The 22,487-nt window shown below is 30.8% G+C and overlaps 4 protein-coding genes across 6 annotated transcripts; 3 read left to right on the forward strand and 1 right to left on the reverse strand.

The window, feature by feature from the left end:
* The first annotated feature begins 38 nt into the window (after nt 1–38).
* On the forward strand, nt 39–5,400 carry LOC105360521 (transcriptional repressor protein YY1). Of its 3 annotated transcripts, none has more exons than XM_011497440.1 (4): nt 39–700; nt 3,551–3,881; nt 4,341–4,491; nt 4,946–5,400. In XM_011497440.1, the coding sequence occupies exons 1-4, from the start codon at nt 151–153 to the stop codon at nt 5,012–5,014; spliced, it is 1,101 nt and encodes a 366-aa protein (XP_011495742.1). In that variant the 5' UTR covers nt 39–150; the 3' UTR covers nt 5,015–5,400. The 3 variants fall into 3 exon arrangements, with proteins under 3 accessions (XP_011495742.1, XP_011495740.1, XP_011495741.1); XM_011497438.1 differs by having other exon boundaries at nt 59–700; nt 4,341–4,604; XM_011497439.1 differs by having other exon boundaries at nt 60–700; nt 3,590–3,881; nt 4,341–4,604.
* Nucleotides 5,401–10,803: 5,403 nt separating this feature from the next.
* Zip102B (Zinc/iron regulated transporter-related protein 102B) lies at nt 10,804–13,134 on the forward strand. The gene is made up of 5 exons (XM_011497441.1): nt 10,804–11,009; nt 11,629–11,757; nt 12,029–12,277; nt 12,599–12,733; nt 12,850–13,134. Exons 1-5 carry the CDS (start codon nt 10,911–10,913, stop codon nt 13,096–13,098), a joined length of 861 nt encoding a protein of 286 aa, XP_011495743.1. The 5' UTR covers nt 10,804–10,910; the 3' UTR covers nt 13,099–13,134.
* A 1,439-nt stretch (nt 13,135–14,573) lies between these two features.
* Nucleotides 14,574–16,714, reverse strand: Rpn9 (regulatory particle non-ATPase 9). Its single transcript, XM_011497443.1, has 5 exons — nt 16,520–16,714; nt 16,319–16,432; nt 15,606–15,932; nt 15,186–15,518; nt 14,574–14,881 (listed from the first exon to the last, which is right to left on the reverse strand). The coding sequence occupies exons 1-5, from the start codon at nt 16,633–16,635 to the stop codon at nt 14,614–14,616; spliced, it is 1,158 nt and encodes a 385-aa protein (XP_011495745.1). The 5' UTR covers nt 16,636–16,714; the 3' UTR covers nt 14,574–14,613.
* Nucleotides 16,715–19,421: 2,707 nt separating this feature from the next.
* LOC105360767 (sorting and assembly machinery component 50 homolog A) lies at nt 19,422–21,496 on the forward strand. Its single transcript, XM_011497767.1, has 7 exons — nt 19,422–19,460; nt 19,543–19,620; nt 19,717–19,935; nt 20,014–20,228; nt 20,308–20,686; nt 20,864–21,158; nt 21,304–21,496. Exons 1-7 carry the CDS (start codon nt 19,422–19,424, stop codon nt 21,486–21,488), a joined length of 1,410 nt encoding a protein of 469 aa, XP_011496069.1. The 3' UTR covers nt 21,489–21,496.
* The last annotated feature ends 991 nt before the right edge of the window (nt 21,497–22,487 follow it).

A 22,487-nucleotide genomic window follows, 5' to 3' on the forward strand; every position in this document is an offset into this window, starting at 1 on the left:
TAGGAGGCCGTCAGAGAGGGAGGGGGAGAGAGAGAGAGAGGGAGAGAGAGAGAGAGAGAGAGAGAGAATCGGCCACTGCTGCGGCTGGCGGTCTCGATTATATTGAGGCAGGCGCAGCCATATTTGTGGGGCCCTCGCGCCAAGTCAAACATGGCGTCGGCAGGCGACATTAATATGGCGTCCTCGGATATGATAACCGAGGTCGAGATCCAGCCGGACATCCAGGAAGTGGAGATTGAGTCGATACCCGTAGAGATACCGTGCGAGACGGTCGAGACGACGATCGTCGAGTCCGAGGACGAGGAGGTGCAACAGCACCAGCAGCATCATCAGCACCACCAGGCCATGATTACCCTCCAAGCGTTGCCCGAGGCGGGACGCGAGGAAGAGATAATCCTCCAGACGCAGGAGGAGATTGTCGGCGGGGACCCGCTCAGTGTCTACGACCAGATCCCGGTGCCCGACCAGAGTGACATCTACGTGGAGTCGAGCCCGGGACCCTCGAGGACGATAACGAAAAAGAAGGCGAGGAAGAGCGCGGGCTCGACGGCGACGCAGCGCTTCAGGCCGCAGGAACACGCGATATTCACGGAGATGCCGAGCGAAACGAAGGCGAGGAAATGGGAACAGAAACAGGTGCAAATAAAGACCCTCGAGGGGGAGTTCTCGGTGACGATGTGGGCATCAGGAACCGACGATGGTGAGTTCTTCCCACTTGCCTCTCTATCTCTCTCTCTCCTCTCTTTATCTGGATTCAGATGCCCGGCCCTCGAGGCCGCCTCGTCCGGAAACCGAGAGAAAGGTTAAGCGATACCTCGTGGACCGCGAGGACGTGGCCGCGTGAGCCCTGACCTCCCCTTTACGGCCCCTCTCTCCCTTTGACCTGCTAAGCGGGCTCAAGGGTTCCAGGTACGAGGGCCATCCGTCGCAGTGACGATTTGACAGTGACTACGAGTGACGGCCCTGCCCGGGCGCTGGGGCCCGGCGCTCGTCAGCTCCCAACCTCCTTGTCCTATGCTATATATCGCGTGCGCTAGCAGACGTTCGCGAATTGGTGGTGCGTCCGTGTGTCGGAAGTGTGTGGTTTTTCAGACGAAGAAACAGCAGCAGCTGTCAATCGAAAGCGACAGTGCCTAAGCAGCTGATGCGATTTTCAGCCCTGAAATGCTCGCGCCGTTGTGAACGTTATATTGTGGATTTGTAACGTCGGTTCCGTCGTGGGCACGGGGCCGAGGAACGTGGTGGGTGAATGCGGGGGCGGCGTTTGGTGTTTAGGAGGTGTCTTGAAAGGGGGTGGAACGCCTCGATCCGGGAACTTTGATGTGTTTGCTGGGATCGTTGATGAGGTCGTCGCCGCGTTGGGCGAGAGACCGGAATGCGGCGATAGACAAACGGAAAGCTCTTTGGCTTTACGCAAACGAGCGATTATTACGTGCGATAGCCCCTGTGCGTGCGTGGATGAGTGTGTGCGCGTAACTCTGTGCTCTTGCTCTTTCTTGCTCTTTCTCTCTCTCTCTCTCTCTCTCTCTCTCTCTCTCTCTATCTCTATATATATATATATATATATGTATCGCTTTCTCGCGCGCGCACGCACGCACAAAACATATTCCTATTTAATGTTCAGGCGTGCGCGCGCTCGCTCGCTCGCTCGCTCGCTCGTTCGTTCGTTCGTTCGTTCGTTCGTTCGTTCGTTCGTTCGTTCGTTCGTTCGTTCGTTCGCTCGCGTGTGCACGCACTTCCGGTTGACATCGATCTGCGCGCACGTTTCCACGCTTTCTTTTCAACGACGACGTTTCTAATCGCGAAAAAAGGAGTCGGACGAGTTGACTACGCGAGCTTCATCGTTGACAGTCGGCGCTTGTTTGTTTTGATCCGGTGTGCCCCGTGTGTTGTGCAGGCGATCGCGGCCATTGCAATATTCAGGGGGGCAGCCATATTTTGAAAATGGCTTCTCTCGGTCTGTCGAGGGGAGCTTTCGCTCGGCACGTCGTCGTCGCCATATTTTCTGTAAAGAGAATGTGTCATGGCGTCCCGCCAGACTGAAAAACCACGACCGACCCTCTTACGCTTTTATAAACATCTTGTTTATACGTACGATTATACGTACGGCTTATGCAATCGAGCTGTAAATTATCAATTGGGATGGGCAAACGGTTTATTAATTGCAACGTACTACCGTTAACTCCGAGCTTTTTACATACGTTCGTTTATCCTTTCGCCTTGTAGCCTAAACGATAATGTAAAAGGGGCATTAGCAGACATACTTGACTGGAAATGTGGTGGTAGCTAAAGGTAGAACGCAAACGCAACGTTGCCACGTCCTGCCCGAGGCTTTTTGTTATAAATTTTCGATTTCATTCGCTTTTTATTTTATTCCGACTGTTTTTCAGTTTGGTTTCGGCAATCTTTGAAATCTATTGTACCGTAATTTATGGCGAATCTAACGCTCTTTTATTCGTAGCTTTTGAAACTATTTCTGTCCAACAACGTATATATTTATATAAACTACTTTTTTTTTTATTACACTTTCCAATTTATTACTTAATTTTTTTCCTATTACTATTTTTTTTTACATTTCTCTTATTTCAGCAATTAAAAAAATAGGACACATATTTACTTTTAATTAAATAAACCTGCATTCTTATTATACCATGGTTTGACGATTCGGCCGCAATATGAGCATTATAAATATGCCGTATTTTTCCTAAGGGATAAATGGGTTAAAAAAAATTGTATCGCTTACCTACATTATTGAAATGATTATGCAATATTACCTACGGATATTTCAATATGCCTTATCTGAAAAAAAATTTTTTTATTTAAATTATGTATTATATCGAATGTGCGCACGTTCTGTGCGCGCAATGCATACATGCGCACACCATGTATACGTGCATTGTTATGCGCGCGCGCGCACAAACACACACGATCGCAATGATAATGTTGCGATAATATAAAACAAAGTAAAAAGGGAAAGTAGCGTGAAAGTATTTAAATGAATTTTCAATATTTCATTCTGAAATCTTAAACTGAATTATGTTTTTAAACAAATAATTAATTAACAAAAACAGATTTTTTAAAAATGTTCAAAATTTCATACTTTCAATTTTCAATAATTATTTGCATACTTTCTTTTCAACAGAACAAATTATTGACAATAAATTTAGGATAGTTTGATCAAATTTAATTTGTAATCTATTAGGATCTACATTACTACTACTTAATGAATAAATAGAATATAAATTTCTGTGTATTTGATAGGTATGTCAATACCTTTTCATACCTTAATATTAATTTTGATTAAATTTACTTAAATATTAAAGATGAAATGAGGCGAATAGAAAAAGAGCATTGCAGCTTGATTAATGTTACTCGAACGAAATAATTCGATCAAACTATCTTAAGCATAAACTCGCTTACCAATCAAAAATTATTTTCATATAAATTCACCATTAAGAGTTACAACAATAAAATAAAATAAATAAATAAGCTTGCATAAATGAAACTGCGGTAGTATTTGTTTTGGTTTGCTTGTTTGTTGCTGTTAAAGGAAGTGTCCTATTAGCGTCTCACCTGGTGGATGTTCCAGATGAAGGCTCTAACCCCGAGCCTGATCCAGACTACACAGAATATATGACTGGTAAATCAACGTCGAAATTGAATCATTCTGGCAGTTCTGTTTCCGACGGCATGCCAGGTTTGGATCTATCAGATCCTAAACAACTAGCAGAATTTGCTAGACCTGGTCACAAACTGAAAGTTCGCAAACCACCTATTATTGATGGTGTTGAGCGTACAATTGCCTGTCCGCATAAGGGCTGTACAAAAATGTTTAGAGATAATAGTGCAATGCGCAAACACCTGCACACTCACGGTCCAAGGTTCGTAATCAATTTTTATTATATTTATGACAGAAAAAAAAAAAAAAAAATAAAAAAATAATAAATATACTTAAACTATGTAAGAAAATATATAAATCATCATTTATAAGTAGCTTACGAAATATTTCATGGAATTTTTAATAAATACGATCGTTAATCGCCATGTTTCATTCAAGTCGTTCGTGGGAGCGCTTATCCACAAAAAAAAAACTGCAAGACAAGTTAAAGCGTATTAATTTTGTCTTCTGTCAAGTTCATCCATAATAATTGCAATGTCTTCGTACAAATATTGAATGGACCTTGAAGCATTGAATAATTTATAAATAGTAATTAATTTTAATATTGCAATATTATCGATAGAAATATAGTGTAATATAGTAGGCCCGTGATAAATGATCGAGTGGGAATTTTGTAATTGAAAATACACGATTATCATGAATGTCAATGTTATGTTCGCAGAGTTCACGTGTGCGCCGAATGTGGAAAAGCCTTTGTCGAAAGTTCTAAATTAAAAAGGCATCAATTGGTTCACACTGGAGAAAAGCCATTCCAGTGTACATTTGAAGGTTGTGGAAAGAGATTTAGTTTGGACTTCAACTTACGAACTCATGTAAGAATTCACACTGGTGATAGACCATATGTATGTCCCTTTGATGGCTGCAGCAAAAAGTTTGCTCAGTCGACAAATTTGAAATCGCACATATTAACACATGCAAAGGCCAAGTATGTTATTATCATATAACTGTAAAATAACAGGGTTATCCATTACCAAAACGCTAACTTAAATGAAAAATATCATTCTTTCAAACTTTGATGTGTTGTTGATATTTTTAATAAAACATTGAATGAGCATTGTTATAAGTAAAGACTTTGATGCTTATTGATGGGGTATTAGCGATACGCAACGTTGTGTTTATTATGGATTATTTTAAATTTGCTGTAATTTTACAATTTTGATTTTCTTAGTACGTTAATGTCAAGCCATTAGTCATTGTATCATAAAGGATAGCCCTGGATGTCGTTGATCTAACTCAATTTTTAAAAAATGATTATTTCACTTTCAGAACACGAAATGCAATTGGTCGTCAAGTGCAACAAATCCAACTACAGCAGCCGCAATTTGTTCAAGTTGAGGTTGCCGATGTGGATAATCAGCAGTTCATCGTTTACGCCGACTAGCCCCCCTCGCCAGCTTGATCTCCCTAATGTGCCCCATTATCAAATTTGGTAACCTTTGATTATCGACTCAAACAGTGTACATATTTACAAACTATAGCGAGTGACTATATGAGGACAGGAGAATACTGAGAGAAAAAACAAACAAACAAACTAATGATTACTTTAAATGATTCGTTAATTAAATCGGGTATTAATCTCTACGCTTAGATAAAAGGTGAGGCAAGAAAAGCAGCAAAACCCAGTTATGCAAGACTCGAGATTTAACGAATAATATGCAGAATGAGAATCGAACTCTTATGCGAAATAAATAGAAAGAGAAAAAAAGAAAAGAAAAGAAAAGAAAAGAATAGAATATGACATAATGATGCACGAAAAGTTCAGATTTAAAAATTTAATATATAAAAATGCATACTTAGGTTTTTAAAAGTGTTGAATTTTTAAAACTAAACTTTTAATTATCTAAACGTTAGAGATCTATTATCCATTTACAATGGCAGACATTTTCGCGCACTGCTCGGTTTTTCATGTCAAATTTTATGATGTGTCCCAAGTGCGTGGTTCGTTATTCACGACTGTATATATTTATAAGTGAAGTAAAATATTGTATACGGTATATTTTCGAAAGAAATTGAAATAAGGACTTGAACCCTGACAACGTTCGTTTCTACACCAATACATAAAAGACGCAAACACATATGTATCATGTAAACACACTACGTAAGAAATAAGATCGTACAAGATTTTACGATTTTTCATCGATTTGCTTAGATAACTTTCGAGCTCGCTGTCACGGAAGTATATAAGTGATAATTATTATTACATAAGTGTATGAAATTTATATGGAAACAGTGCGAGGATCTCAACTGTGTATTGTTTTGTAAGTTTTACAAATCGATTCTTAAGTTCAAAGATTCGTCGAAATTGTACATTGAGGAAAACACTTAATAAGCTCAACTGTGTACCTTTAAACTTTGTGTTTATTAAAATTTTTTATTAGTTTATTATAAAAAGAACAAAAACAAAAAACAAAAACAAAAAAAAAACAAAAAAAAAAGAAGTCATGCTGATGTTTGTTTCACCAAAAAATTGCTTAAAGCCATATTTTCTTAATAATTGTAAAGATTATTTGTGTTTAAAGTAGGTTTTATTCTTTTTCATTCGAAAAAATACGTTGAATTTAATGATGAATGTTCGCCAATTCATTATTAAATATATTTCTAAACACACACGCACATATATATATATATATATATATATATATATATATATATATATATATATCTATATCTATATATATATATATATATATTTAGAAGTATGAAATATAAAATTATAATAAAAATGCCCCAAGATATCTGCAGAGTTGATCAATTATTTAAATAAAAATTTTCACACAGAGCAATATCATATAACGTCCTAGAATGAAAATAGCTTGGACTCACCATTGTGACGAAAAACTAATGATAGATCTATCGAAGAATCATTAACACAAACCAGTAATAAATTTACTTTTTAGTTTTTACTACAATTAATGAATATTCAGACAACTAATGTCTGGAACGTCATTGATTTTTTCGACAAATTAAGACGACTATGCCCGTTTAAGAGCAGTAAATGTCTTGCAAAGAAAAAGTGGTTTTGTTGACACGTCGAGAGGAGTTATAAATAAAAAATAAAAAAATAAAAAAATTTAAGAATGTGGCAAACTTGGCCTATTGTTATAGCAGTGCGAAATTTTTCTAGAACTTCATAAATCGATAAGAGGACGCTTTTTGTACATTGTCATGATTTTTTTTCTTGTCATTTATATTTCCATTTATGAAATATGAAATAATAATTCTTAGTTGTATCGTTGCATTGCATTTATTACTTTTTATCTATTGGCTATACAAATTGGTGAGTAGGAAGAGATTTGTGCACTCTGTCCCAGTGTCTTGTCATCCAATTGCAACTTAATGAATATGCAAAATTGTGTTCGTGATACAGAAAAAATGGATTTTCTCGAACAACGATTTATTATTTAGTGCATTAAACATTATACTATCGTCGAAGCTGAATGGTAACGTTAAGTTAGTCAATTTATATGAAGAGAAACTGAAGAATGAAGTAAATACAGATATTCTATATTTTGGTCATTTTTCTTCGAATTTCCCTAACACTCGTATTATCATTTATCTAATAATTTTATAATTTTCGAGGCGGTTCTTTCAAATCCTATCATTAAATGCATTAAAACTTGTGCTTAACTTAATTGTAATTTTCAGAAGTAATCGTTGAAATGAAATAGTTGATTGATCATTAGAAATCGATATAAAATTCGGACCTATTTATTCAAATGTATTGAATCAAATCGACGATATAGTAAATATTTTAAAGAAATTTAATCAATTCTGTAAAATCACATAATAGTGATTATATGTGAAATTTTATACAATACTTCGAGCATCGATCATTAAAAGAAGTAATCGGGTAAAAATTTCTATCAAAAATATATTTGAAAAAGCATAAATAATAAATGCACGATATCCGTGTTTTTTTTTTTTTTTTTTTTTTTTTTTTTTTTTTTTTTTTTTTTTTTAAACAAATCATGAATTTAAAGATGTTAGATATAAAAAATAATGTACCACTTTGAAGTAATTATTACTAAATGCAACGCGGTGGAGAAATATGGACACCTAAAATACTTTGAAGCGTTTTACTTTAAACTGTTCTTAAAATTGGATCAATTTTGAGTAATTGTTAGTTGATTCGCTGCGAATTGTGACAAAATTGTTTAAATAATTCTTATTTCTTATTTACTAAATTTCATTTTTTTCTTCTTTTTTAGTTTAACACGGATCTTGTATGAGTTTTTTTTCTGTAAGTTTCATACGGTTATAGAAAATTATTTAATTTTCATTTACTTAACACGAAAGGAAAATATCATCTACAGAGCGTTGCGAAGCATAGTTAAAAAAAAATAAATAAATAATAAGTGCCTTATATTCCTAAAATACTGATGCAACTGCCATGCTGAGACAATTAGAATACAAACATTATTATGTAGATTTATAGGGATATAAAGTCAAATTAATTAGATGTTGTATTAATCTTTTATTTTTACATTTAAAAATTCTTAAAATTTACTTAATAATCTCTAGGCTTTTAAATGGTCGTAACTCCTTTTATCTGCACACGAGAATTAAGTTTTATATTTAAGATTATAATAAGCAATTGCATATTCAATGTTTTGTCTTTTTACATTGTCGTTTCACAAAAACACCGCACGTTTAATTGTGAATAGGAAATAATTTGTAAACATTAAATTATTGTTCAACTTGGCATAAAAAAATTGTAAAATATTTATATTCTTATGGGCATGAATGCAATTATAAAGTTCCTAATATAATTACGTAATGAATTCGAATTTAGTTATTTAAATAAAAAGCAAATTTCAATCATCGATCATATATGTTATTTGGTCATGGTTATCAATTGAAACGACTTATCGGAAGTAAATACATAAGAAACCTTTGTTACAGTTGAATAAATTTAATACTTTTATTATTTATAATAAAAAAAAAAAAAACATATATGCAATAGCTTTTAATGATTGCGGTGTAAATATATATATATATATATATATATATATATATATATATATATTTTTTTTTTTATAACAAACTCACTTGACATTCTAGCACTCTATTACTATTTATTTAGTTGAATTAATTTAAAATGTTTAAAGTTCTATTTAAAATAGTACAATGTATTTCTCTTTTGTATTTAATCAGTTTTAAATATTCATAAGTAATAATTTCTTTGATATTTTCTTATCAAATTTCCGTACTGAAATACCATTTTATTTTGCAACATTGATATCCTACATATTAATGTCATATTCTAAATGTTCCCGTTATTATTTATTTTATAATTATTTTTGTTCTGCGACTTCTAAATATTTGCTAAAATATGTTACTTTTTAATAGATTTTCCTATTCATGTTCCTATGCATTTTCAGAAAACATACTCAAATTACTCAAGTTATAGAAAATATTGCGAACCATCTATAATATTCATGACAAATCGTGTTAAACGATTGTTTTTATTATTTTAATTTTCGGTACTTTTGATTTAGTCAACGTCTTATAAATCTTTGTCCACTATTTGCTTAATAGGGATTGGATCAGTTGGATCAATTTTATCACTGTTATTATTAATGATAAAGATGCCCATCGAACGGCTATCATAAACAATATGATTGATAACATTTAATAATTTTGGTTAATTTTTATAGTCGTCGGTATGATAGTTTTCTTCCACGTAAAAACTTACATTCAAAATGTGAATGCAATTGCGCCAAAGATAAACATAAATTAGTCGGTGTTTGTTAATAATATGAAAAATTAAGTATTTGTTTAAATAATGAAAATAGTTTTACATTATAATATACGCTCTGTTTTAAAATTTTCGCTTAGAACTGAATAGATGAATTTTGCATGCCAATTTTTTTTGTGGGTGTGCGCGCGCGCGCGTACGTGCGTGTATGCATGCTTGCGATAAGATCTTCAATGCCCGCAGAAAATGCGTTAAAAACAATATACGATATAATTTAAAGGAAATTACAGTTTACTTTCTGATTTCACTTTTTAGCCTCTAAAACGTTTGCTTTAATGCTCTATAAATATTTAAAATCTAAATAAGGTAAAAGACTGAAAAAATAGCAATTATTCCAGTTAAGCTTGTGAAATTTAATTAACAATCTTAATATTAAGTAATTTTAAACATTTTTACGTTTAAATTAAATAGAATGTATAAGAACTCGATGGCGCGACGATAAATCTTGATAAATAATGCCTTTGCTTCCTTATTTGCGTAAGAAAATTAGTTGCGCGATGCTTTCTTCTCGTTGCTTCATTGCTGATTTCGTAATTAATCGATAATTCTCATTTCATTCTATTAATTCTAAGCTTTCGTTAAATGTAGCGCGCTATTGCACTTTATTTTATTTAATTTTTAACATTTATTTGGTTAATGCTGAATTTGTCAGATTGCATTTGCTGGTATACGCGCGTGTTTTTATTCGAGATCGTTGACGTGCATTTTTTTTTGTTTATTTTTTTTGTTTTTTTTTTTTGTTTTTGTTTTATTTTGGTTTTTCAACCTCGTGCGTGCAAGAAATACACGTCAAATTACTTTTAATGTAAGGTTGAAGCCCCGTTTAAAAGTTGATAAGCCATGATATTTGAATAGATGAAAGATCCGCCGATACATACACAGATCTTGCAGCCTCGTGCGGTTTACAAAATCTTCTCTATCCCTCTTTTCATTTTATAATTGCGAATGGACATTTGACGAAAGCTTGTAACGGGAAGGACTTGAAGGAGCGCTACCGAGTGAAAGTATGAAAGCAATTTATTGCAAATGCGCTCTCCACTGTAGCATGCGCCTGTGCGCCGCGCACACATATTGAAACAAACACGGATTAAGGAAGGCTTCGGGATTTAGTTAATAGTTCCATCGACAGTCGTATTATATTATTGGTATCGGTCGCGCGTTGGTATGCACTGTATAAATAAAAGATTGGAGAGATCAGAGTTGAAACAGCCGTGACGAAGAGCATTACGGCGGTAAATGGTAATCGTTAGATCGTCCTCTAAATATCGTTCGATGCGGAGAATTATGATCGGTATAACCGGGCGATTTCGAGCTGTCGTAATCATGAGGTAGTTTTAGGCGGTTTTTGTGTGGAGATTATGAGAGCCTGTTTGTTTTTGTGATTTTAATGCTTGCTGATATAAAATTAAGCCGCTGTACGAGCCCAGTGCCCGGGGAGTGAGGGATTAAAATAGGCTGTAGGTAGCATTTGAAATGATGGATGAGACGACGGTGCTGTGGACGCTGGTACTGGTGATGCTGGGAGGTTCCTATTTGGCTGGTTCTTTGCCACTTGTTATGAATTTGTCAGAGGTAAGTTTGCGTGTAGGTTACTTGTTTCCATTATGAATTGTTCATTTTAGCCAACATAACCTATCCTCATTTAATCCTCCATACGCTCAATTTAAATGACGCGTGTCCGCTCTATCGCGTTTCCTCATTATTATTATTATTTATTATTAATGATCATTTAAGAAGGAGAGTCGTGATAAATTACAAGTATTGATTTTATGGTGAAATAATCGTCGAAATTGAATTACCTTGTATTTCTATAGTGCAACGAAACGGAAAAATAATGCGAGTGATTTAGTGATTTTGTGCGTTAACCAATTGTTAATTCGATAAGAAATTCAAGACATTACATGCTGAGGAGCCTCTTATATTTTTATCTCTCGTATTAATTTTAATTAATGCTTGCATATACCGAATAAATTAGTGGAAAAAATGACTGTGCTCAAACATAAAAGTATGTAGCTGCATATTTGGTATTTCTAGAATGTCAATTTTAAAAAATAAAAATATCGCACATTCCCTTGTGTAATAATTTCAACTCTTATATATATATATATGAAACGATAATATTTAGCATAATAATAAAACATATTTTTTTTACTTAGGTCATAAATAAAAAAAATTGTTCGCTTTTACACAGGACAAATTGCAGTTAGTATCGGTTCTTGGTGCTGGACTTCTCGTTGGAACTGCATTGGCTGTGATTATTCCTGAAGGCATTAGGGCATTATTCAGTGGCGCTGTAAATACTGCAACACCTACGCACGATATCGATAAGGATGCGCAGGGTAATTTTATATTAAATTCCCTCTACTAGAAATTTACTAGAAATTTAACTAAAATATAAAATAATTGTTTTAATTGAAAATAGACTGTCGTAGTAAATTTTAATTTACTTAAATAATTTTGACATAAAAATTTATATTCGACATTCTTATCTTCATATCGCTTTGAGGTTGTAAGTCAGTCTTTATCATGACAGCTTGCAACCTTACGAAATATCTAAATCCTTGTAATGTTCTCTTCGTAATCTCAGATACACATACGTGCCTTCGTTTTCAGCCGATCTTCACAGTTTAATAGGACTGAGCCTGGTGCTCGGCTTTATATTCATGCTATTGATCGATCAATGTTCGACAAAAAGAAGCGGCGGCCAAGAAAGAAGTATGACGGCCACGCTAGGTCTCGTGGTTCATGCAGCAGCCGACGGCGTTGCTTTAGGAGCCGCGGCGACGACGTCGCAGGCTGATGTCGAGGCTATTGTCTTTTTGGCAATTATGTTGCATAAAGTTAGTATTTATAGATTTTCATCCATTGCTTATATTTTACAATAGATCTTTCATAACAAATCCCTATCCTTTCATTTATTTCTTCCTTTATACCAGCGTAGTACTGCAACAGAACATTGCCTAACACATTATAGATACTTGCATTACTTAATCATCAATTTGCCTCGGATAAATAACCACTTGTATTTACCGTTGGAATTTTTTAAAGAAACAACACACTGTCTTTGAGCCAAAAGCTAAAATAATTGTGTATACTTCTTAATCATAATTTATTTTAATCATCCAATGAATATTATAATGTATGAATTAAATTATTTTTAGGCTCCGGCCGCATTTGGACTCGTGTCATTTCTTCTTCACGAAGGTGTAGAAAGAAAGAGAATACAGAGGCACCTGTTAATATTTTCATTATCTGCTCCATGCTTGGCTTTAATTACATATTTTGGAATTGGAAAGGTAAAACTTAATTTTTATAAGTATTATTGTCTTTATAATTATTACTAAAGCATTGAACGTCAAGATGCAGCGCATACATTATACTATTGTTTGTAATAGTTAATAATTATTTTCAGGAGGGCAAAGAAACCCTTAGCAGTGTAAATGCTACTGGATTAGCAATGTTATTTAGCGCTGGAACATTTTTGTATGTCGCAACCGTACACGTACTGCCAGAACTGATGACTAGAAACAGTAAAACTTATTCTCATTTACCAACCGACATCGCTACATCACCTTCTTTTGGTTTGAAATTCAAGGAAATTGTAGCCTTGGTCATAGGCTCGTTTTTGCCTGCACTCATTACGACGGGACATCATCATTAAACCGATTTACCTTTATTTTCATAAAATTTCATAATCCAATACACTTTCCTTACAATATTCACACGGGGAATTAAAAAGATATTATTGTATGGTAAAATATTCGTTGAGAAAGCAGTGAAACAACGAATGTCTGTAAAATATCTATTAACATAAGAGTACATAGATTATGTTTAAAAAATTTGTTAATAATCATAAGTACAAAATTCTGCAAAATGTTTTATTGAATAAAAGGATTTTGGTGTATGTTCATTCGGTATCAAAATCAAAAATGAAGGAAATGCGAATTTAAATCTTGTACATAAGTTTAACTAAGAAATACTATTTGTAAATTACTGATTAAGAAAGACTTTTTAATAATATTTTTGTTAAACATTTATCTGAAAATTTAATGTGAAATACCTACTAATTAAATATATTAGAATAAGAAACCTTATAAAAAATATTAATCCTTCTATTTACAAGTACATTTATAGTATTTATATTAAGAATTTATAGATCTCGTATAATTAAATGAAAAAAAACAAGAGGGAGGGAGGGGGCGTAAATATCTATGAATTCTTATTTTTATAACGTATATAAATCAATATAGTTGGGTGAAATACGAAATAAATTAGTGGTTTTTAATCGTGAAAATACAGTGGAAGCAAAATTAAGACACAATTAATTTACATGGTGAAACATGTTTATAATCATTTGTAATGTCGTAAGATATTTTCTGTATCTTATTAAATTAATGGATGATTCGGATTGCTCGCTGTTGCATTCACAATACTTTGAAGATTTTTTTTTTTCTTTACTTCAGACAAGGAAAATCAATTAAAAAAACTACGAATCAGACTTTATCACATTTTAATAATGAATTAAATTTTTTAATAAAAGATGAAAATTTTTTATTTTCAAACGTAATAATTCATTTATATCTGTTCTGTATAATGTGCTTTAAAAAGATTTAAAAATTAATCGATTTAAAAAACATGATAAACTTTAATAATCATTTATAAAATGTAGCATTTTCTAATTAATTTTATTAATTTTTGCATACTGCAACACAAAGATATTATACAATCTCTCGTGTTCCATCCAGTTGATTGTGGTTAAACGTACAAATATATTTGTTCAAAAGTACCTTATTACTTTTGTACAATGATCTTATTATAATATTTAAAAATTCTTATTTCATTACTAACTATGTATAATGGCATTTTTTAAAAAAATAATATCTATTCTATTTTCCATTAATCCTTTTATCCTAAATGATACTTTTTCACAAAAAAAATAAAATTCCTTTCTAGTTAATTTATTATTGAAAAATGCTTCAAAATACACGATTAATAATGACAATTTTTTTTTTTTTTTTAATACATATATATATATATATATATATATATATATATATATATATGTATGTATGTATGTATAAGAAGAGAATTAGTAAGAAGTCTGTTCAAAGTGGCGATTAAAAATTCTTGCTTGAATACAATGAGTGAGAAATATATTTGTAAGTAAATAAGCAAATTAAAGTGTGAGAATTTCTGTAGCACGTGTTTCAAGAAGACTTTCTATTGAGTTTACGTCCTTGCACCAGCCTTCCAAACGTTGAATCATACCCAAAATTTGTGTACAATCCAGTACTCGTGGTTGTACCCACGTCATATTGACAGTACCGGATACTTGATCGATAGCACCCCGAACGAGGCCTTGAGCGAGAGCTTTCATTACCAGAAGTTCTACTTCGCCAATTGGTAAATGAGTTTCTTGAGAAATCTCGGCAAAGGTTAATTGTCTATATAAAAAAAGTATTTAATGGTTATTAGTGACGACAAATAAGTAAAAATATTGAATATGTTTAACATTTAAATTGTATTAAAGTATACTAAAAAAAAGGAAAATGTGAAAAAAATTATTAACAATATATCTAAGAACTTAAAGATTGAAAAATTCAATAATCAGATAATTAATAAATAAGAATGATTAAATATAGAGTTTATGAAATAAAAGTAATACAAGTTCCCAATGGAATATGTATGTGTTAAATTAACTTAAACGTACGAGAATAATGGTTTATATAATGATCTCTTGTTGCTTACCTATTATTTGCTTGCCGTTTGAAAGTCATTTCCATCAGGCAAAGTAAAGAAATCTTTTGCCTGAGCTTTAGCTCTTGCGCTGCTAAATCGGCCACTTTGCTCCATTGCGATTTTAGCCTTTCTAGTGCAGCGATATCCCCGGCATTAAATGCTTGTAATAAATCAATTAACCAAGAGTTTGGTGTTTCTTTGAGGGATTCTAGAACAGGATGAGCTAAGAGCTCACCTAGATTGTAAACACCTTCCCCAAGAAGAGCAGCTAGGCCAAGAAAAAATGCGTGTTGTTCTTGCTCAGACTTGTTTAAAGTACTTAAATCGATACAACCTAAATACCTGTGGAATTAAAATTAATAACAATACTATAAATTAACGCAGATTAATAATACCATATTATAATTCAATGTGGAATAGAATATTTACCGAAGTGCTGTTCTATAATATTCCGCGTGTTTGCCTTGTAATCTATACAAGCGGCTAGCTAAGAGATAAAATCTACCATGAACAGTTGTAACGCCATCGGTCGTATCCAGCATATTTTCAACATCCTCAATAATTTTTTTAGCCTCATCTTGAATATTCAATTCATCTAATAATATTTGTCCTATTAAAACTTTACAAAGTGCAACTGCTTCGTTATTGCTTTTGACCTTGGGTTCAGTTTTTTCAAGGAAATTGATTGCACTGCGTTTATCTTTGAATTGCTTTATTACATGGGCAAGAATTTCCACTAAAGATAAAGGATTTATTCTAAAAATAATAATTTTAAATAATAAATACATTAAATTACTGATAATATATATTTTTAATTATAATAGCAAAGGATATAAATTAAATAATGAAAATATTTGTCAGGCTAATCACTGAGTAGATATATTAAAAACAAAATACGATTATTACTATCATTATTATGAAATACAAAATACAAAAAACGTAATGGTAATATTGTAAAAAAGATCTATCTTAATTATCGAACTGCATGAAAATAGTTATTATAAATATTTTTAAATTAAATATAAAATAACAAATAAGAATGCTAACTAAATTAATATTTATACTTAAGTTAACTTCATAATCTAGGCGGGGAATAAGGTTATGTTCATAATTATATTGTTCGAACGATAGTTTGTACTCACTTATTTTCGAAGGTAGACAAAAAGTTATTGTATAATTCCACTAAATTCTCATCCTTTTGTAAAGAAGGATGTAGGACGAAAGTTTCTAATTTCAGAGTCAACTGATGCCAAAGTCTGCAAGTCACCGGAAAATGAGATTACAAAAGCACACCGTTTCTAACGGTATCATTCAATTTTAATGATTTTTTTTTCATTACTTACTTTTTATTATAAAGTTCTTCGAGCTTCGCCCATTCTGCAACTAATTTTTTATCAGTAACATTTTGTTTTTGACTGAGAAACGTGTTAACGTCTTTCGGTGCACTCGGAGCCGCCATTTTTTTTATGCAACAACGTACGAATTGTATGTAGTAACAACATCGGCAAAGCAACACAAAACCCCGCTATCCTTTAATTTCAGCTTTTAGCATGAAAATCGTTCATGTTTGTCCATAAGGAATTTCAAAAAGTAATTTCAGTATATGCTTTATGAAAGAAAAGAAAGAAAAGAGATTCGTTTAAGTTTGACAACGATTGTGCTCTATTGGAGAAATTGAAAAAGGAATTCAGGCATAAAGTGATATAAATGTAAAATTAATATTTATAAACGTGTATATAATAATTTATAATACATATATGTATATATATATATATATATATATATATATATAATGTATCTAGCAATAGTAACATATATAATGAGCTTTCTAACTATTTCTATCATATATAGTTACAATATTATATTATAATGAATTTTTTTTTTACTGTTCTGCCCAAGCAAGTTTTACATTGCTAATAAAACGTTTTTGATCTTGCAACTCGTGACCTTCTAATACACTTCGTACTAAAATAATAATAAGTTTTCCATACAAACATACTACATGGATTAATTACATTTCCCAATTAAACATTCTTACTTAATTAATTTTCCGATAAGATTACAATACTCTTTATATTACAATATAACAAAATATAACTGTTTAATAAGCTTTTTGTTTTCTAAGCATTCAGTGTCACAGTATTTCTACAATTTTTCGACGCACGAGCATCATATTTTTATTACAAATAGTCATAGTCATACTTTTATTTAAAAGTACAGTAAAAGTAAGTTAAAGTTATGATAAGAAAAAGCTTAATCGATTACAGCGTCATGAGAGTTATTTAAAAAAAAAAAAATCATTCCAGCCTAGCCTTTTTTTTTTTTACAATTTTTTAAACTACTAATTAATATTATGATTGAAATTCGTCTTTTTTTTTTTTTTTTACATAATTACCAAAGCACCAAAACATATATATATATATATATATATATATATATATATATATATATATGAAATATGCCAATATTATTTATAAATTAAGCGTTTCGGCACACATTTAATAATGTAGTGATTGATTTAATCGAGATCCTCCCCCCCCCCCGCCGGGCCGCGTTCAAAAAAAAAGAAACACAAATTTACAAAGGATAAGCCATTTTGCTAAATTTTCCACGCACAACTATATATTGCATCAGCTACCGCAAATCTTCTCAATCGAAACAGCTTTTCATCTCACATTGAAAAGAGTTAGCAGTATGAAATTGTATATTAGAGGTTAAGTGTTTGGCAGATATTTTTTAAGCACCAAACGCGTGTCTACGAGTAATGGGATTAGGAATATTCTTCTTGTTTTTTTAACAGCATGTGTTGGTATTCAATTTCGTTACTTTATCCTATAGAAATAAAAAATAGTTGTACATTATTGAGTAATGCTGTTTGAAAAGTAATAAATTCCGTGGTCTAACGCAGTCGGTGCGGTACTGCTTTCAGCAAAAATAGTTTATTATAATTACATATACCGTAAGTATTTTATTTGCTAACGATTTCTCGTTATTATAATATAATACAGAATTTTCTGCACAAGGCTATAATTATTTCAATTACTGTATCAACAACTCGGAATTATAATATAACATTTAAATAATGTGATGACCTATTTTATTTGTTTGGCATGTGAGTAACGTAACAGCCTAATATTAGTTCGATTTTCTTAGAAAATTATACAGCTTATTTTAACATCTAATTGATTGTAAGTTGAATAATAATACTACTTTTTTTGTGCATCTAGCAGTTAAAAAAAAAAAAAAAAACTTCAATAAAATCCCACCTTGTTGTAATAAATAACATTTTTTAATTAATAAATATTAAGATTGTTTTTACCTTTGTTATATATATCCTGTCAATATTTCCAATGTGGGAAATAATATTTCAATGAATTTTTATTGTATTTATATATAAAATCATTTAGAGGAAATTAAATTATTTCACCAGTGGTCATACTTTCATTTACTAATGGTATTATATTTGTTTTATTAATAGTGCTTAAGTTATTATAGATATTGTCAAATTTGATATAAAATATGAGCGTCGGCTAAATAATTAGTACCAAATTAATAAATAATATGAATAATTACTTTTCATTAATGATACCATATATTTATACTATATTTACTATCGTGTTTATTATTACTATTTAATTTTATTAAGAATTTATCTGACATCTTGAAAATTTTTAATTTATGAGAATTAATGTGTAATATTATATTTATTGGTTTAAAATTAAATAGTCACAAGAATTTATTGAAAAATAAATTTAATCATTCAAAATATTTTTTGCTAAAGAATAGCATATTTTAAAATCGTTTAGTATATTTATATAATTTATATAATTGTCAGTAAAGCGATAACAGCTTAATACCAATTATATATTGGACTCTCATAACAGGTGTATTCAATATTATTTGTAGCATTAATTGAAATTTTCCTTTAAGTACTCAACAAACCATGTTTTCGTACAAATTTAATTATTATCTTATATAATTACAATAACATTATATCACAAAACAAATTTTTAAGCACTATTAGAAATTTTTATATAAGTAATATCGTTAAGTAATTTATTATATTATAATAGTAATAATCTATCATATTATATGTATGTGTATATGTGTGTGTATATTTTTTATATGCAAAACATCTATAAGAATTGTATTAAATTATTGAATTATTTATCTTATATTTGAAATATATTTCTATTTAGTTTTAGCAACATTGAGTATTAAAAAGATAAAAGAAAAACTAGCGCAATGAAATCAAAAACGAAAATTTTGGAAGATCCAAACGAAGTAAGCAAAATTCACAATAAAAAATAATGAGTCGATAAATATTTTACCCATAATCATTAATGGATTATCATTTGTTTTTTAGACATTATTTAATAACGAGCAATTATTTACAGACGATTATACTATCAAATCAAAATCTACAAATTTTAAGGATATTAAAGTAAGATAAATTAATTTTTTATTATTATTAAGAAATACTTTGTTTGCGTGACTTGATAAGCGATGCACTGTTAATTGTATTGATTGTATTTAATAGACAAGAGTAGATAAAATTCATATTGATGGAGTTAATCGTACAAAGCATGATATTTTAACATCGCAAGTGAAAGAATTATTTGGAGCAAAAAATTTTGAAGATGTTATTTTTAACTCTTACAAAGTTCTAGGAAAATTAAAATCACTAGAGTGCTTTAATACCGTTGAAGTGCACATTGATACTAGTCATGGAATAGATTCTACGCCAGAAGGAGTCGAAGTACATATATGTTTATTTATTTGTATTGTTGTTTTTATACTGCCTTAATGTTACACTAGCCTTTATTTATGTCTTTAGGTAACATTTAAAGTTCGTGAATTGAATCGTGTGATGGGCAAGATAAATACGATGTTTGGAAATAACGAAGCTTCGCTTCACATAGGAACGAAAGCTCCAAATTTATTTGGAAGGGCTGAAAAACTACAAATTGATTATGTATGTGGTCATAAAAATTTATCGAATATAAATATTTCCGCAACTAAGCCCTTCTTCACCGAAGGATTACAAAAAGTGTAAGAAATGAGAATCATATAGTAACGATAAATTGAAGCTGCGCTATAACTATTAAAATTTGTATATTTAAAATACTAGATTAACAGCTAGTATTTATGATACATCGTCAGAATATTCATGGTCTGGCTACAAACAAAACGACAAAGGATTTTTATTGGATTTTGCTTTCAATGTTAATGAATATGGTATTTTGAAGCAAAATTTGCAATACGAAGCAGTTGTGCGAGAAGTAAAATCAATAAAACAAGCACCGTTTCAAATTCTTGAGCAATGTGGCCCAACACTAAAATCATGCTTTAGGTACATTTGTAATGTCGATAAAAGAGATCAAAGTATATTTCCATCTACTGGAAATCTTCTCCAGATAACAACGGAAGTAGCAGGCTGTGGAGGCAATATAGGTTTTCTCAAAAGTGAAGCAATTACTCAAACAAATTGGTCACCGCATGAAAGTATTGTATGTAATAAAAATATGTTTCATATTTGAATTTAAATTTATATTATAAAAATATTAATTGATGGATTGATGGATAGACACGTATTAAACGTTACTTTATTATAATAAGAATAAACATATTTATAATTTTTCATCCTCGAATGATTATTTGCAATTTTGTCTCAATACTTTTTGCAGACGTTCCAGTTATCTGCTCAAGTTGGTATATTGAGAGAAATGAGTAACGACTTAAAAATAAACATTGTAGATAAATTTTTTCTTGGTGGTCCTCTGAATATCAGAGGATTTGATATAAGAGGTTGTGGACCTAAAGAACAAGGATATTCTGTGGGTGGAAATACTTATTGGGCAATTGCATTGCATCTTTATAGTAGACTTCCATTTGTTCCTCGAAACAATAATTTTTCTGATTTCTTCAGATTACACGGCTTTGTAAATGGTGGAAACGTTTACAACATTTCATCAAAAACAGGTAAATCGTATTAAAATTATATTAATTTTATTGTAATTTTGAATTTGCAAAGATTGTCAATAAATATGATTTGTTAAGCTATAGTAAATAAAACTAAATGAAAATAAAAATTATTTAATAACTAAGGAATAATTGTGTTTAATAGGAAATAACTATGAAGAACATTTAAAAATGATAACCCAGAATATTCGTTGTGCAGCTGGTTGTGGCATTGCATTTAAATTAGGAAATGCAGCGAGAGTCGAATTAAACTTCTGCTTACCCTTGAAATTTCATCGTAGTGATGTTCACAAACAAATACAATTAGGTTTGGGCCTTCAATACCTATAAAAAAAAAAGAGTTCAAATCAATTTATCAATCAATTTATTGCATTTTTGTTTCTCTTTCGTGTTGATTCAATTTTGTTTCAATATTTTAGATTAAATTTAAATTATCACGATTATGATTTTGAAATAAAATTGTTTAGTTAAATATTAATTCTTTATATGATAAATAATCTTAAATGGTGATTTTAAAAATTAGACTAATGACACAAAAATACATTTATAAATTATGCAATTAAAAGCACTTACAATGTAATAATATTACATTATAATCTACAAATCTAAATTGTAAACAAATTTATAAAGTTTGTTACAATATTGCAAGTAAAATGTATTCAATTTTGTATATATTGCACAACTATAAAGACCTTGAATATTGTAATACAAATTTTTTGATTCATGATAATAATGTAGCTTATTAAAATGTAAAAATTATAAAAATAACTTGTAATACATATTGAACACAAATGCATACAACTAATTATATGATATATTTTAAATAAATTTTTTGAATAATTGTCATATTTATTTTGAAGATAAAAGAAATGCATATGTTTAATAGCAATCAATACATTGTATTATAAGATAATAGTGTGACCTGATTATTATATTTAAAACTGAATGTCTATGTAGATTTATGTATTATATACTTGTAGATTTTGTAAAATCTATTATTTATATTCAATCAGATAACGATCACCTGAGAGTCTATAATTTATATAAATTTTTCTTGTTTAAATAAATCCAAGTTAAAAGCTAGTTCTATTTGCAATTTTGTTTTCTTATTGCTATATTATAATACACATATATTTAAATAGAAAATTGCAACAGCTTTTCGTTAATAGAAAATAAAAAAATATTCAATCTTAACTTTAATAAAATTGATGAAAAAAATCAATTAAAGAAAGTGTAATGTCCAATAATTCTTATCTTGTTTATAACTCTTTAAAATCTTTAAAACTAACTCTTTAAAAGCAAATACATTTTAGTTGTCATTAATGATTG

This window comes from Ceratosolen solmsi, unplaced genomic scaffold, assembly GCF_000503995.2.
Source record: "Ceratosolen solmsi marchali unplaced genomic scaffold, CerSol_1.0 scaffold47, whole genome shotgun sequence".
Classification (NCBI taxonomy): domain Eukaryota; kingdom Metazoa; phylum Arthropoda; class Insecta; order Hymenoptera; family Agaonidae; genus Ceratosolen; species Ceratosolen solmsi.

Bases quoted from the DNA above. Each gene is read 5' to 3' on its own strand.
- LOC105360521 (XM_011497438.1), top strand. From the start codon at position 151: ATGGCGTCGGCAGGCGACATTAATATGGCGTCCTCGGATATGATAACC. The intron at 3,882-4,340 runs GTTCGTAATCAA...TTATGTTCGCAG, and splicing joins CTGCACACTCACGGTCCAAG to AGTTCACGTGTGCGCCGAAT. The intron at 4,605-4,945 runs GTATGTTATTAT...TTTCACTTTCAG, and splicing joins TTAACACATGCAAAGGCCAA to AACACGAAATGCAATTGGTC.
- Zip102B (XM_011497441.1), top strand. From the start codon at position 10,911: ATGATGGATGAGACGACGGTGCTGTGGACGCTGGTACTGGTGATGCTG. The intron at 12,278-12,598 runs GTTAGTATTTAT...AATTATTTTTAG, and splicing joins TGGCAATTATGTTGCATAAA to GCTCCGGCCGCATTTGGACT. The intron at 12,734-12,849 runs GTAAAACTTAAT...AATTATTTTCAG, and splicing joins CATATTTTGGAATTGGAAAG to GAGGGCAAAGAAACCCTTAG.
- Rpn9 (XM_011497443.1), bottom strand. From the start codon at position 16,635: ATGGCGGCTCCGAGTGCACCGAAAGACGTTAACACGTTTCTCAGTCAA. The intron at 15,933-16,318 runs GTGAGTACAAAC...TATTATTTTTAG, and splicing joins TTGTCTACCTTCGAAAATAA to AATAAATCCTTTATCTTTAG. The intron at 15,519-15,605 runs GTAAATATTCTA...TTAATTCCACAG, and splicing joins TATTATAGAACAGCACTTCG to GTATTTAGGTTGTATCGATT.
- LOC105360767 (XM_011497767.1), top strand. From the start codon at position 19,422: ATGAAATCAAAAACGAAAATTTTGGAAGATCCAAACGAA. The intron at 20,229-20,307 runs GTAAGAAATGAG...TTAAAATACTAG, and splicing joins ACCGAAGGATTACAAAAAGT to ATTAACAGCTAGTATTTATG. The intron at 21,159-21,303 runs GTAAATCGTATT...TGTGTTTAATAG, and splicing joins CAACATTTCATCAAAAACAG to GAAATAACTATGAAGAACAT.